Source organism: Syngnathoides biaculeatus, chromosome 3, assembly GCF_019802595.1.
Source record: "Syngnathoides biaculeatus isolate LvHL_M chromosome 3, ASM1980259v1, whole genome shotgun sequence".
Lineage (NCBI taxonomy): Eukaryota > Metazoa > Chordata > Actinopteri > Syngnathiformes > Syngnathidae > Syngnathoides > Syngnathoides biaculeatus.
The window spans coordinates 21,435,199-21,450,397 of record NC_084642.1 but is presented as its reverse complement, the minus strand read 5'-3'; the positions used below and the strand labels follow the sequence as shown (position 1 = coordinate 21,450,397).

General features: G+C 40.9%; 1 protein-coding gene across 1 annotated transcript; it reads right to left on the bottom strand.

The window, feature by feature from the left end:
- Nucleotides 1-1,414: 1,414 nt before the first annotated feature.
- On the bottom strand, nucleotides 1,415-14,585 carry fam219b (family with sequence similarity 219 member B). The gene is made up of 6 exons (XM_061814792.1): nucleotides 13,945-14,585; nucleotides 8,600-8,708; nucleotides 6,691-6,784; nucleotides 6,532-6,609; nucleotides 6,366-6,417; nucleotides 1,415-2,873 (listed from the first exon to the last, which is right to left on the bottom strand). The coding sequence occupies exons 1-6, from the start codon at nucleotides 14,026-14,028 to the stop codon at nucleotides 2,724-2,726; spliced, it is 567 nt and encodes a 188-aa protein (XP_061670776.1). The 5' UTR covers nucleotides 14,029-14,585; the 3' UTR covers nucleotides 1,415-2,723.
- Nucleotides 14,586-15,199: the final 614 nt, after the last annotated feature.

Below are 15,199 nucleotides of genomic sequence, written 5' to 3'. Positions count from 1 at the left end.
AAACCTTCCCTGAAATTCACACACTTGCCTGGAAACCCAATTTTGGATCCCTATCCAGTGAAGCTGTCCATCCATTTTCGATATCTTGGGTGAGCTGGAGCTTAACACAGCTGACTTTGGGCAAGAGGCTGGTAAATCCTGGACTGGATGGCAACCCATTGTAAGGTACTGTAAATTTGAGACTTTCATTGTAATAGATGCAGAACTGAATTTGTGAGGTGCTGTGGGTTCTCAAATTCAGGAAAGGTTTGAAGATTGATTTGCAAGGCTGAAAAATGACATTTACAAGACAAAAATAAATGCCATCGTGACAAAGTTCACGTGAAAAAAATGAAAGGAGTAATACCTACTTTTACCCCCCCCTTCATGATAATCCAACCATACATTTTTGACACTGCTTATCCTCATTACAGTATTAAGGATTTGTTCATTGTTTGTGTCAAAGTCATTATAAGGTGGTTTGCAATGCCATTTGCTGCATTCTATAGTATGAGTGCTTTGCCTCCTTCAGAAGAACCAATGCTGCAACATGATGTAACGTGCGGGCTAAAACCACTTATCAGCAAGAGGAAAAAAAAGCGGTTTCAATTACACAAATGTACAATATATAAAATGTAAAGTACGTCCCCTCTCTCTCATTCACACTGAGAGAAAATAATCATTTCCAACAGTTACAATCAGAATTTGTAACACAAAGTGAGAAATCAAAATGTGATAAAACAATTACCCTTTCCGTCTGGAGACATACTGCTGTTCCTATCTCTTAAAATTATCAATAAATAATAAATAATTTCTGCTATAGCGCCAATGCACTCTTGAGATAAAATTGCTTCTCATTACACCAAAACCCCTTTAGCGTACCACTCTACATGAATGTTAATTTCCAAGTAGATTTGTACTGCATTGTATTATCCTTCTATTAACGTTTTCCTTTTACATGCCAGTGTCCATCCCACTCGGTTTGGTCGTGCACTCATTCGCATACAAAATTTGTAGATAGTAACTTTTGGACAGAACACGATTACGAAGGTGTCTTAGGGCCACACTGAAAAGTAAAAATAGGAACAACGAAAAAAGTCCTAATGTTAGACGTACATTTTTTGTAAAGCCACCAAAAAAAAAAAAAAAAAACGCTGTAATGTTGTGTGAATGTTACATTAAGAGAATGAGGTTGCAATATTACAATAAGGAACGTTAGGTGAATATGTGTTAATGTTACAATAAAGATGGAGCGTTTCGGAAAAAAGCTGCAAGAAAAACGTCATTCTTACTAGACTGAAGTCATGATACGAGAATATTGGAACGTCAAATGCACATATTCATAAAATGACGAGAACTGTTTCAATTTGATTAAAGTTGTAATTTCACAATAAGTGCTGATGTTCACGATTAAAGTAAATGCTACGCAAATAAGTCTGTTTTATGGATTTAGTTTTAATATGACGAGTCATAATACTGCAGGAATAAAATATCATCACAAGAATAAAGTCAGTGTTGAGACTGTGATGTCCCATTGTAACAAGACTAATGTTATAAGGTTATGGAAATGAAGTCTTAATGTTACATGAATGAGGTCATAATGTTATAAGAATAAAGCTAACATTACAAGAACATAATGCTCCAAGAAAGAAGCAGTTATGTTACAAGTATAAAGATGGAACGTTACACTAATAAAGCTGGGGTTACAAGAATAAAGTCCTAATGGTACAAGAAAAAAAATCCTGTTATGATTAAGATAAAGTTGTAATATTACAAGAATTAGGTTGCAATGTGAGTATAAAATAATTCCAACATTGCAAGAATAACACACTAACGTGACAAGAACAATGCAACATGAGAATAAAGACGTAACATTATGAGAATAAAGTTCCAATGTTGTAAAAAAAAGTAATATGGACTAAACATGTATAGTTATGACAAAGTCATAATGATATGACAGTAAATATTGGATGTTGCAAGGCTATTTATGTTCCATGAAACAAGTCCCAATGTGGTGGAAAAGTACTTGTTAAGCGACATGAATAAAACCATATCTTGGAAGCATAACGCTTATATGTTAGCCCAGAATTTTTTTTTTCCCCTCACAATATGAGTCATAAAAATAGGACGTTTCTTATAGTATTACAACTTTTCATGTAATATTAAAGTGCTTATTTTTCCTCCGAAAAAGAGACTTTATTCTTGTAGTATAGTTGCCCCTCCCCTCTTTTCCAATGTGGCCCTATTACCTCTTAGCAGGGGAGTGAGTCTCAGTATCATAACAATGCCCATTAATGATCATACAAATCATTACATCCATTAAAAAAAAACCATCACTCAACCCCATACAGACACTTTGTGTATTTGATATCCTAAGATATAGAAAACCATTAAGCAGATAAATATGAGAATATGTGGCATAATGTAACAGCAGTCAGATAATGTTAGAATTGCAGATGAAACATTAAGACGCCACAAGTCCAGACAAGTGACGATTTGTACTGCTTGCATATAAAAAAAAAAAAAAATGGAAAAATAGGTCAAGCTTCAAAGTCACAGTGGATAAGGCTTTTTTTTTTTTTTTCCCTGCTGTCCACCTGTGCTGTCGTGCAACTCAGAAGAAGCCCGGCCGGTTCCAGAGAAGGAAACAGCTGCAGTGCTGGGACAGCAAGAATGCAGCAAGTGCCAGCGTCCGACACCCACTACAAACCTGCTTTGGTGGGACGCAATAGAGTGGCAGCCTTTCACTGCGTACAGCAGGACGGAACCTCCACGCAGCAGCACACGGACGAACCCATGGCTTTGGGCGGAATCAGGTCCAGGTCCTCATCGTCGGGAATCTCATCCAGTCGGTAGCCATCTTGAAGCAGCTGCCTATTCAGGTCCGGATGGATCTGGAAGTTACAGACCGAGGCACTTTTATGTTACAATTCTAACCCTTTAAAGGAGTATCACAGCCATACAGCATGATCTATGCTTGACGCGTGTACATTGCGTGCAGAATCACGTCAATGTCGCTTTTGCAGCATTTGTACTCTATGAAACTTGCCCTTGCTATGAGGTAAAATTCTCCCACACTGTAGGAAGCGGTGTGGAGCGTTAATGGCATGTAAACCATTATAGAAGTAAAAAAGCACTAGTTTCCGCCCATGGTCAGAGCTCTTACTTGTCTGCCATGTTTTTCCATGTACGACCGTCTGCAGGGTTCAGAATTTTTGGAGGTGCACAGCGCGGAAAACTTGGGACTTGCAGACGTCGCACAAAGGGCCGAGGTTGCTCCAATTACGTAATTTTACTTCACGGACGTATCAAGCTTAAACCAAGCTTAACAGAGGCCGGACGACACCAATCTGTCATCTTGCAATATGATAAAACTTGTGTTGTGATCCTATGCAAATCAAGTCACGTATGATAATAACATAATACACAAATTTAATATTACAAAACAAGTTGTAATGTTGTAATGGAATAAAGGTGTAATATGAGACTAGAGTTGAAAAATATATTTTAAAAAAAGTAAAAAAAGTGGTAAAAGTACAACAAAATAGGTGATAACATTGTGATAATTATTCATAATGTGTAAAAACAATTGAAATATTAAAGGTCAAGTGTCACCCCTATAAACATTCTAAAATAGATATTGTAATGAAAAATACGTATAACATTATTCACTTCAATGTCTATAGAAAAAAAATTGTGAGCGGAGAGCGCGTCATCCATACGCAAAGTTGCAGAAGTGTCATTCTACGACATCAAAGTGGTCGCCATATTGGCTGCATCCTCTGTCCGTGACGTCACCCGGACATTCGCCAATGAAAACACGTGGTGCACCCCAACCATGGGAGACGAACACGCCCCTTCTGACATGGAAGCTCTTTTCGAAAAGGAGAACACCACGCAACCGAGTGAAGTTACCGGGGCAATATTACAGTGTTTCAAGGTATATTCAGATGATATGAGATCACGGCCAAACCGCCTCCCGTCCGATCCACTTCCACGGCGGGGATAAGGCATCGCGGCCGGCCGGTGTGGCTCGTTTTCGGTGCCGAGGTGGCTTATCACGGAGCCGAGCCGTGACGCTTTAGGGAGTTGTTCATAGGCGCCACAGTACTCGCTGAACAACACCGTTGAGCCAGGGAGCTTTACTGGGTTGTCGCCAAACGCAGCTGAGTGAGGCATTGTCAGCTGTGTTCTTCAGAGCTGCCGCCGTCCGCAAGCCCGACGCGCAGTCTTCGCCGGAGCCGACCCGGGGAACGCGGCGCCTCAGCCGGTGTGGCTCATTTTCGGCGCCGTGGTGGCTTATAATGGAGCAGAGCCGGGCTGCTTTAGGGGGTTGTTCATAGCCGGCACAGTAAGCGATTAACACCGTCGAGCCGGGGCGCTTAACTCCATTGTCGTCGCACGGAGCTGAGTACTGCATTGTGGCAGTGTTCTTCAGAGCTGGCGAAGCGACGTAGCAGCCCGACGCCGTCCGCCGCACACATCAACACATTTCGTACGCAGATCTTTTGTTACGTTATGAAAGACTGATTACGTGATCCGCCCCAACCTATTAATTTTTTTTAGTAGCTTTATACACACCGACCTGTCATTTGGAACCCACGAAGCTCTCGTCGTCTGCACCCGTGCAAACCATTCTTCACTTCGAACCGGGTCTCTTGCAAACTTATGAAGGGTAAATACATACTCCCGAGTGTTCAAGCAATGTCCAGCAATGTCCAGCAATGCAACGAGACGGCATTTTGGCTAACACGAAGGAACAACGAGCTTCCTTCCCGGAGGTAAAACTAATGGAAACAAACGAGTCCACTTGAGGGCGGGTCTGTCCTTTACGTCACTTCCTGCTTCTTCTCAAAAACAAATCCCTGAGAGAGGATTTTCAAGGCGGGAGTTACAAAAAGCTGTATACATCAAAAACATGTTTTGTGGTGAAAAAACCGCATGGGTCCATGTCGGCTGTCGTTTTTTCATTAATAACATACTAAAAATCATGCATTTCATGACAGTGGCACTTTAAATAATAATCAATTTAAAAAGAATAGTAGAAAACTGTCTCCAAGGGGGACACCAAGCCCGAATGGACCATGTTCCATTCTATTAATTCCGGAGGTGGCCAACCAGAGCTGTGGCCGTAAGGTAGTCGATGCCTGTTTTGGCAGCAATCCCCGAATACATTGATGGACGCCAGCAGTGAGGGATGCCATCAAAGCTGAAGAAGGAGTCCTATCGAGCCTTTTTCACCAGTGGCACTCCGAGGCAGCTCATGGATACCGGCTGGCCAAGCGGAATGCAGCTTTGGTGATCGCTGAAACCAAAACTCGAGCATGGGAGGTGTTCAGTGAGGCCATGGAGAATGACTTTCGATGGCTTCCAGAAAGTTCCGGTCCACCACCTGGTGTCTCAGGAGGACGGAGCAGTGCACCACCAATACTGTGTATAGTGGGGATGGTACACTGCTGACTTCAACTCTGGATGGGGAGAATACTTCAAAGACCTCCTGATTTTACTGATCTGATCTGCTTTCCTAGGAAGGAGCAGAGTCTGGGGTCTCTGAGGCAGGTTCTTCTATCTCTGGGCTTGAGGTCAGCGAGTTAAGATGAAATTCGCACAGAGTTCTTAAAGGGTCTAGGTTTTGTAGGGATGTTATAATGGACACACCTCTCCAACATTCCGTGGACATAAGGAACAGTACTTCTGGATTGGCAGCCTGGGGTGGCAGTCCCTCTTTTTAAGAAAGGGGGATCGGAGGGTGTGTTCCAACAACAGGGGGAATAAAACTCCTCAGCCTCCCTGGTAAGGTCCATTCAGGGGTGCTGGAGAGGAAGTCGGATCTAAGGAGGAGCAATGTGGTTTTTGTCCTATCCGTGGAACCGAGGACCAGCACTTCACCATCCGCAGGGTCCTCAAGGGTGCAAGGGAATTCGCCCAACGAGTCTACTTGTGTTTTGTGGACATGGAGAAGGCATTTGACCATGTCCCTCGGGGACTCCTGTGTGGAGTTTGCACTCCCCACGGCCAAAGGCAGGATTTGAACCCAGGTAGGCAGAACTGTGAGGATGCGGTAACCAGTCTCCATTGTCCTGCCTCGGAAAAATTATTAGCGGTTCATATGATAAGCAAATTAATCGTGACAACTATTTATATTATTATTTCAATACAGTTGTAATAGTACAAGACAAGTCAATGTTATGCAAATGTGTAAAAAATAGCAAAACAAAGTTGCAATGTTACAAGAATGAACTTCTAATGTTGTATGAATGAAGGTGGAATATTAAGACTTAAATTTTAAAGAATGAAAAAAAAGTTGTAACTTTACGAGGCTATAGTTATCATATTTGGTGATAACGATATGAAAGGGTGAAATTACAAATGTGTGCGTGACTCACCTCAGCCGAGGAATAGCCCGAGGAGCACTGCTCAAAATCAATCTCGTTATCACTACAATGACAGGTGCAGCCAGTTATGTCAGCTTCATCATTTTGACATTGTCTGTGCGCGAGCACGTGTACAGAACAGGTTCTTACGCAAATGTAGCGTTTGTCTCCTCTTTACCTGTCTGAATCCAGTGCAATCAAAGTTTCCTCAGCATGTTGACTCAAAGCAGCGTAGCCCTTGTTATACTTGACTTTTCTACAAAATATTAAAAGATGAGAAGCTGGCGTTCTCTGCTACCGTCACATTTGAAGGCAGAACCTCAAATTTTATTGTTACCTCTTGGCTCCTTGTCTGGGCTGATGCATGACAGGAGGTCCTGGTGAGAAACCCTTCTTCTTCAGAGCTTTCCTAGCTAGCTCCCTGTGTTTTTCTGTCATGAGCATGCGTTAGTATACAACATACTACAAGATGTCTGCCGCCACCATTTTATGCCCTGATTAAGTGAGTCAGACACTGTAATTGTACTCCTAAATTCAGTCAACATAAATGATTTGGTTAAAATTAAACATTGTATGTTGCTGTTACCCCTCCGGCACTTGAACTGCAACTTTTCTTCTAAACTCATCTCATTACAAGAATAAAGTACTAAAAGGTCTCAAATTGAAGTTGTAATCTTGTGCAATAAAGTTTAGAAAAAAGTTGAAATGTTGTGAAAACAAACAGGGAAGTCAGAATAAAGTATTTGAAAATCTACAAGAATAAAGTCATAGTATCAAAAGAATGAATCAAAATATTGTGAAAATTCTCCAATATTGCAAGGTCTTCTTTGTGACATATCTTGTGAGCAAGGGATGCGCAGGGTGGGGCGATGTGTGCCAAGGCCCTCAAACCTTGATACACAAAGTGCAGAAAAAAAACTGTCTAAAATATCACAAATTTGTGGGTGGAGGAGTTTGGGTGTGTGGGTGTGTGTGTGTGTGTGGAGAGGGCGGGGGGGCCTCCCTTTGGGACTGATTGGGGCCCTTAAGTTTGGTTGAGGAATCCAGGGCGGTAGGGGAGTAGGAGGGGTCCTCCTTTAGTGGGTCCTCCACGGAATGGGCTCTCTGGTTTAGCCTCCCCTTGCAGGTGGAGGGGGGCCAGGAACACCTTTTCACAGTGTGCCAGCTCAGCAATTCTCTACACCGGTTCGTTGCATGCAATACGGTGTTTATTTACCAATAAGTTCCATAGACGCGCTAACAACTTGAATTGCTTGAGTTGGGACAACAAACTGTCCTGGGACCCCATCTATTTGGGAAAGAGTGCGGGGGGGGGGGGGGCGCTCCCGGACTGTCTGGCAGTCATACACACACAGACAAAATTGTTAGGACTGCTCTGTTAATGAAAGAAAAACCTACAGTGGACACATAATTAACTTGAATATAACAAAAGTGATTATAAAACTGTGGCCTGAACTAAAAAGTTTGGTAGATCTCAAGAAAATTGAAAATAAGTTGACCATAGGGACATCTTGAAATCAGCGTCATATAATATAAAACTTTTGTGAACCACATTTCAAAAGTAATATCTGATTGGTTCAATTTATTACCTCTCTCTCTCTCTCTCTCTCATTTTTTAATGTGACTTTGATCAGATTCAAGTTATTTATGTGATCACTGTGGGGTACCTACATTTTTGTTTACAACACTGCCCCCTAGTGGATGCTGGGACAAGCTTTCTCACACGTGCATATTCTCAATTTGTATGTGTGAGAATATTTAAATTGTGTTATGTTTGTCTAAAAAAAATGTGCCTGTTAATCCACAAATGCTTCTTCACCATTTCACAAGAGGAATGGTTTCAAATAAGTGATGATAAATGTATACATATTAAAAAACTAAAAATCACACATCTTTGTGGATTTCAAAACCGTGATAACCCTGGACATTTGCAGCTTTGAGAAATGTGTAAATCACGGATATATTTGTGTATCTGAAAAAATGTGTAAATGGCAGGTATACACATTTCTCTAAATAATTGTGAAACAAAACTCTCCGCATAGTAAAATACGACAAAAAGTAGGAGCGTACTTTTACAACCTCCCCCACCCGCATTTCATTGTGTGAATGAAGATAATTTTATCAAGAAATGTACTTCAAAGATAGCCTACAATTCTGAATGAGACCACTTATTTCTTCAGTATTTAATTTTTTTTTTAGACTAGAGAGACTCTGTGTGTAACTTGTGGACTTTAACTTCTACTCACGTAGTTTGAGGTGGATGGCCGGCGCTCTGGACATGATGTAAGGTCCTCTCTTCTCTGTCGGCCTGATGCTTCCATCACCATTTTTGGGCCTTGTGCCACAACCGGGTGCCTTGAGTGGCAAAATGGAGGGACATCATTCACATACACTTCTTTATGTAGTCATTTTTCATGCCTTTTCCATATTTTGTCCATCCTCATTGGGGTTGCAGGTGAGCTGAGGCCTATCCCAGATGACTTTGGCTAAGAGACACTGGTACATTGAAGACTGGTTGCCAGTCAATCACAACGCACATATACACATTCAAGCATTCACGTTCACATATTTATGTAAATGTACACATTACTGCAGGGTTGGGCCATGTATGGCCTGCACCATACTTTAATCCAGCACACACACAAAATAAAGGCTTCACTCGAGTTTTTTTGCAACCATCTGACCATTTCCCAGGAGTTGAACCCCGGTTTATTCTATGTGCTGTACACAAAAGGCTTGTTGTTCAACAATCTGTCTTTGTTTTAGTGTCCACGATGCCCTTTGTCAAGATAATTAATCCACTTCACAGTCACTGGTGTAGCATATCAAGATACTGATCAGACATGATTATTCCACAGGTTTGGCTGAGGCTGGCAACAATAAAAGGGCACGTTAAAACAGATAGGGTGACCTACAAGAGTCGGAGTAGAACTATGGAAGTGGATTTGCAGAAGATATAATCTAAAAGAGGGTACTGAGGCAATCCATAAAAATATTTTGGTTTCCAGTAACAAGAGTGGAAAAAAAATTAGTAGGTCGGTAGGATTTTTTTCTTTTTTTTTTTGCAAAGGTCTAGTCAATGATATTGTGCAAATATTTCAGCCCATATATGACAAATAAACATTCAGTGTGTTAATGTAGTTTAAGTTTTAACTATAAATTAAATATTTATTTCTTCACATTTTCAACTTCACAATAATGATTTAAAATCACTGATGTGCACATCTGGATAACATACATAGGACACTGAACTTGGGAATGAGTCACTGGCTCGGTCGACCTCTTCCAGGACTTTGTTAAAAAGGCGGTGGTTTCCCTGATCACCATTTTGTTTTAACGGGAAGAAAAGATCTTGACTTTTCCTTGGCAGAGGCCATCATAGTGACAAATGCATCCATTTTGGGCGTTTCCGAAGTGGCATTTTTCCTCAAATGAAAAATCACTACCCTAAGATCCGGATTGAACTTTAATGTCTCAAAATCATGAGAACATTCGCATTGGATGCCACCGTGCGTTTGCCCCAGTTGCAGTGGTTTTATATACAAATTATTTCGGGCCAATTTGTTTAAATGCATCCTGGAGTGTCAAAGAAGGGCTCACCTTTCTCAATGTATTACTCACGATGTATTCATCGTTTAAAATAAGTGAGAAAGACGGCACGCCGTCCGCCATGATAGCGTGAGACAGATGGGGAGAAAATCACTTCCTGATTGGTTAATATTTGATCTGATATTTCCCTTGTTCAGATGCATGTCCCCTTCGTGTAAAAAAAAAAAAAAAAAAAAAAAAAAAAAAGCCAACAATTTTATTTGCTTTTCAATATTTACAATTGGTCGGGTTCCAGGAAACCTAAATATTTTTATAGATGGCCTGATTTTAAGGCAGTGGTAGGAAGAGTGTGGCAAACAGAATAGGATGGTGTTTAAAATGATTCTGGTGGTGGGGAGAAAGATTAAAACAGTATAGCAGAGAGCCATGTGGTGAAAGCTGGGGAAGGAAGAGTGTTGCGAAGCTTTTAGAGAATAGGTGAGGCAACCTCTTAGTGGACAGGAGGAGCTTCCAATTGACCAGACCACTGAAGACAAGGTGATCAGAGAGTCAGGATGGAGAGTACTTTGCATACCTTCTGGTAGGAAAAGGGAAAACGAGACTTGGTGGTGAAACATTAAAGTACAACAAAGGATACACGAGGTTAGCGGAGAAGAACTGGGACACAGAGCAGACTGAGGAGAGGAAAAAGGTATGCATGCTGATGTGATGTAAGACAAAGGTAGAGGTGGCAAAACCCAAATAAAAAGACATATGACATGTGGGGCACTAGGAGGTCCTGAGGAGGCTCAGTGGTTAGAGCACTGGTTTGGTAAACCAGGGGTTGTGGGTTCGTATCCCACTGGGACCTCCACTCCCTAAGAAGGGTTGCGTCAGGAAGGGCATCTGGCGTAAAAATTCTGCCAAACATATATATGCGTTCAGCTGAGATGATACGCTGAGGCGACCCCGAAAGGGACAAGCCGAAAGGAAAACAACATGACATGTTGGGCACTAAAGAGGTAGAAACAATCCATACAGGTTGGGAAGGATGTACAGTAGGTTAGGGGGGGTTAAGGATAGGGATGGAAATGCGTGGACTGGTGCCAGTAGTTGGCTGATAGATGGAAAGAATAATTTGAGGGGTTGCTGAATGAGGAAAATGACAGAAGCAAGACTAGAAGAAGCAAGTGTGGTGAACCAGGAAGTTGCAGAGATTTGTAAGCGGAAGTTAAAAAGAAGGAGAGGTGGCCATGGAGTCTTTGATAGGTTGTTCAACAGAATTTTAGCAGGTGAGAAGATCCCTGAGGAATGAAGGAAGAGTGTACCGTGTCCATTTTTCAAAACACAGGTGATGTGCAGAGCTTTGGGAAATAGAGTAATAAAGTCGATGAGCCACAGAATGAGGTTACGTAAAGAAGTAGTGGAGGATAGAATCAAGACAGGAATGACTTTGAAGGTCTAATCCAGAGGACCTAAATGTTTTTTTATATAATCACACAAACGTAGCTAATTTTTCATTAAAAAAATATTCAAAAAATTCCCAACAGAACAGAAATGAAATAAATTTGTGCCAACGTGCACATTTTCTTTGTAATCCGAATGCCTCCAATGTTTGTTTCAAACTGAGGCTCTTTAGAAGCTGCTTTCGTGTGACGTCACATCTAGACCAGTGATTTCCAACCTTTATAGAGCCAAGGCACATATTTTACAATTGAAAAATCCCACGGCACACCAACAAAAGTAAATGTCACCAAAACTGGATCAATTAATTACTGTATGTACTTCCTGCCATCTAATATATGAGGATTTTTTTTGTTCTGTCTGTCATTGTGCCTCACTGGCATAAATAGATGAATAAAGATACATTATTTCTTGGAATAATTTTTTTTTTTTTAGCAATTACATAAAATTGGATAACTTCCCACAGCACACCTGAAGAGCGCTCACGGCACAATGTTAGGGAATCGCTGATCTAGACAACCCCAGTAAAGACTATGGCTTCCTACACATACAATCATACACATGGGATCTAGAGAAGATAAGACAGGCAGTGATGATGAAGGTTTTATGGAATGCTCTGTGGAAGAGATAGGAACTGAGGAGGAGGAATTTTCTTATTCTTCCCGTGTTCGAAAAACATCACATGCAGCTGTAATTCAACCATATATGTTCGAACCAGAGTTGACAAATGTAACACAAGGACAGGATTTGGCGAAACCTGACGAAGTTGACGTGGAACCTCGCACCCAAAACACAGACTTGTAGGTGCCTCAAGAAATCTATGTACACTTTGCTGACGAAATAATCTTATTCAAACACATTTAAATGTCTGATACTGCTTGCACACAACAGTGAGTGGTTTGTTGTTGTTGTACTAGCGACTGAGTCAGCGTAAAACAAAAATTGAAACCTTCGGTATCATTCTGCGTTTAAAGATTTAGCCTGTATTTTAAATAATACACCTAACACTTGAGAGCACACACTGCTATAGTTGAATTTCAGGAAGACCTCAACGTCAACAATACAGTAACTTCATACAGTGTCCAAATTTCGTCACCTCCTCAACGTCACATGGATATGGATATTAGCTGACACACACATATATATATATATATATATATATATACATATATATATATATATATATATCAGTATTGTACTTACCATTAAAAACGAGGTAGATACTTGTCAATACTAAACAATTGAACACGTACGTACGTACTTGCTCCCAAAGACAAGTGAACACTGTACCGGGTTTTCAAAGCAGTCCTCTGCAAAATGCTTGGAACATATTACTATCCACTTTGATTGTAACTCAGATACATCCACTTTGTCTTCACAAACCAGGTCCATAACCTGCCTATTTTGTTCATCTTTTGGCCATTCATGTAAGATGACTCTGTCAGTTTTTGACGCAGAACAGCCGTATACAACACTCTTCCTCACCATCTTTGCTATCTTTTTCACTCTCTGGCTAAATGTTGTCATGACATGATGTCACATTCCACCGAGTTACGGAACTTGTCAAATCTAAGTGACATTTCGAACAAAATCTTGAGACTTGACTTAGACGCTAATTTAATTTCTGTTGATAATTTTTTCATGAAATTTTAGCTACATTTGTATGACTGCCAAATAAAATAAATTTTCTCTGGATTAGACTTTTAAACAAGAGTATGGTTTAATCCCAAGAAAGAATACCACAGATGGATTATTTGCTAATAAAGTGTTGATGGAGAAGGAGCTACATTGTGTCGTTGTAGCTCTAAAGACTACTGAATGAAGAGAAATACTTAGTGTCAACAACCAGAGCAATGGAGAGAGTGGGAAGGAAGTAAAGAAATTGATCAAAGCAGGTTGGAACAGTTGACGTAAGGTGTCTGGTGCATTATGTGACTTAAGGAGTCTCTGCTGAAATGAAAATCAGAGTTTAAAAGACAGTGGTGAGGCCAGCCATGATGTACGGTGGAACTCTACACAGAGGAACTGAAGAGACATCTGGAAGCAGAGAAGATGAAGGAATGGATGGAGGAAATGAAGACATTGAGGTTCTCTCTAGGAATGACCAGGTTGGCTAAATTTAGAAATGAGTTCATCAGAGGGACAGCCAAGGTTAGATGTTCTGGAGACAACGTTTGCGAGAGCAGACTTCTACGATAGTTTGGTCACATCCAGAGGGGAGTTGGTGTGAGAGTGAGTGAGAGAGGATGGATGAAATCGGCTTCAATGGAAAAGGCCGGAAAAGATAACTTCGTTGTAGGGCGAATAAACTTGTCATTTGTAAAGAAGGTAAATTGCAAATTATGTTATATATCAGCGAGCTCCATAATGTACAGTATGTATAGATTGAAAACATTAAGAAAAGTCACCCTGACGACAGACCCCCGTTCTACATTCCCTAATTTCCATTAAAATAAAATATTTTAACGTAATAATTCTATTCCCAAAAAAATGTTTAATTTGAGACAAAACGAAACTCCGCTTTAGCCTATCTTTTTAGCCGTCTCTGTCCGACATAGCTTTAAACCCAACTAGCTTTGGTTAGCCGCGGGAGTTTTACCGTCAAACTTCGTGGCGCTTCGAGCAAGTTGTCCTTTTCCGGCTCTTCAGAGATGTCGGTCATCATCGCGGCGTGGGTTGTCATAACGTACAACACTGCAGCACGGCCATGACAGGGAGAGTTTGTTGGCAACACCGACCGGTGAGAGACGTACACTAGTGCTAGGCTACTGAGGTACTAATACTAGTTTGGTTTCCACCTCCGGTTGACATTTCAAAATAAGATTATTGTTGGCATGATTTTCATTTTTATTTTTTAAGCACTGTTTCTATATCTACGCAAAAAAAAAAAATACTTAGGTAAGCATTTAACTTCAAACATGGGCCAAAAGAGAAAATTAACGTCTTTGAATGTTGTGCAATGTCTGTGAAAACATTTACAGGTTTTCGACGCCCACAGGCCTTAAATACATAAATAACAAAGATACTTTTTATGCAATATGCTGAAATCTTTAGTCTAATAAGGTTCAACTTTAACGTAGGCCAGGGGAAAAAAATACTATTCTATAACACTGTGCAAAATTGGTAAAAGGATTTCCGGTTTCCAGCGTCTTCAGAGACTACGTTTTGTTTTGTTTTTTAGAATCAATCAAAAGATACGCTTCACGATTTAATTTTTATAGTATTTCTCTTTCAGTCCATCCATTCTTTGAGCTACTTATCCTCACGTGGGTTGCGGGAGTGCTGGAGCCAATCCCAGCTGTCATCGGGTAGGAGACAGTGTACACCCTGAACTGGTTGCTGGCCAATCACAGGGCAAATGGAGACAGACACTAATTACACTCACAATCACACGTATGGGAAATTTAAAGTCTCCAATCAATACATGTTTTGGGATGTGGGTGGAAACAGGAGTGCCCAGAGAAGACCCATGCAGGCACGGGGGAGAATATGCAAACTCCACACAGGCTGGCCCGGGATTTGAACCCCAGTCCTCAGAACTGTGAGGCCAGTGCTCTACATTCTGCCAGTCTGTCTACAGTTATTAGCTAAATCAATTTCTGTGTAGTTTATTTATTAAATTTTATTTATGTAACATGTGATTTTATTGGAACAGTGGTGAACTCATCTGCCTCTAAATTCTGAGGACTTGGCCTGCCGGTGTGGAGTTTGCATGTGTTCCCCGTGCCTGAGTGGGTTTTCTCTGGGCACTCCAGTTTCTTCCCACATCCCAAAAACATGCATGGTAGGTCAATTGAAGACTCTAAATTGCCCATAGGTGTGAATGGTTGTTTGTTTATAGGTTTTTCGCAATT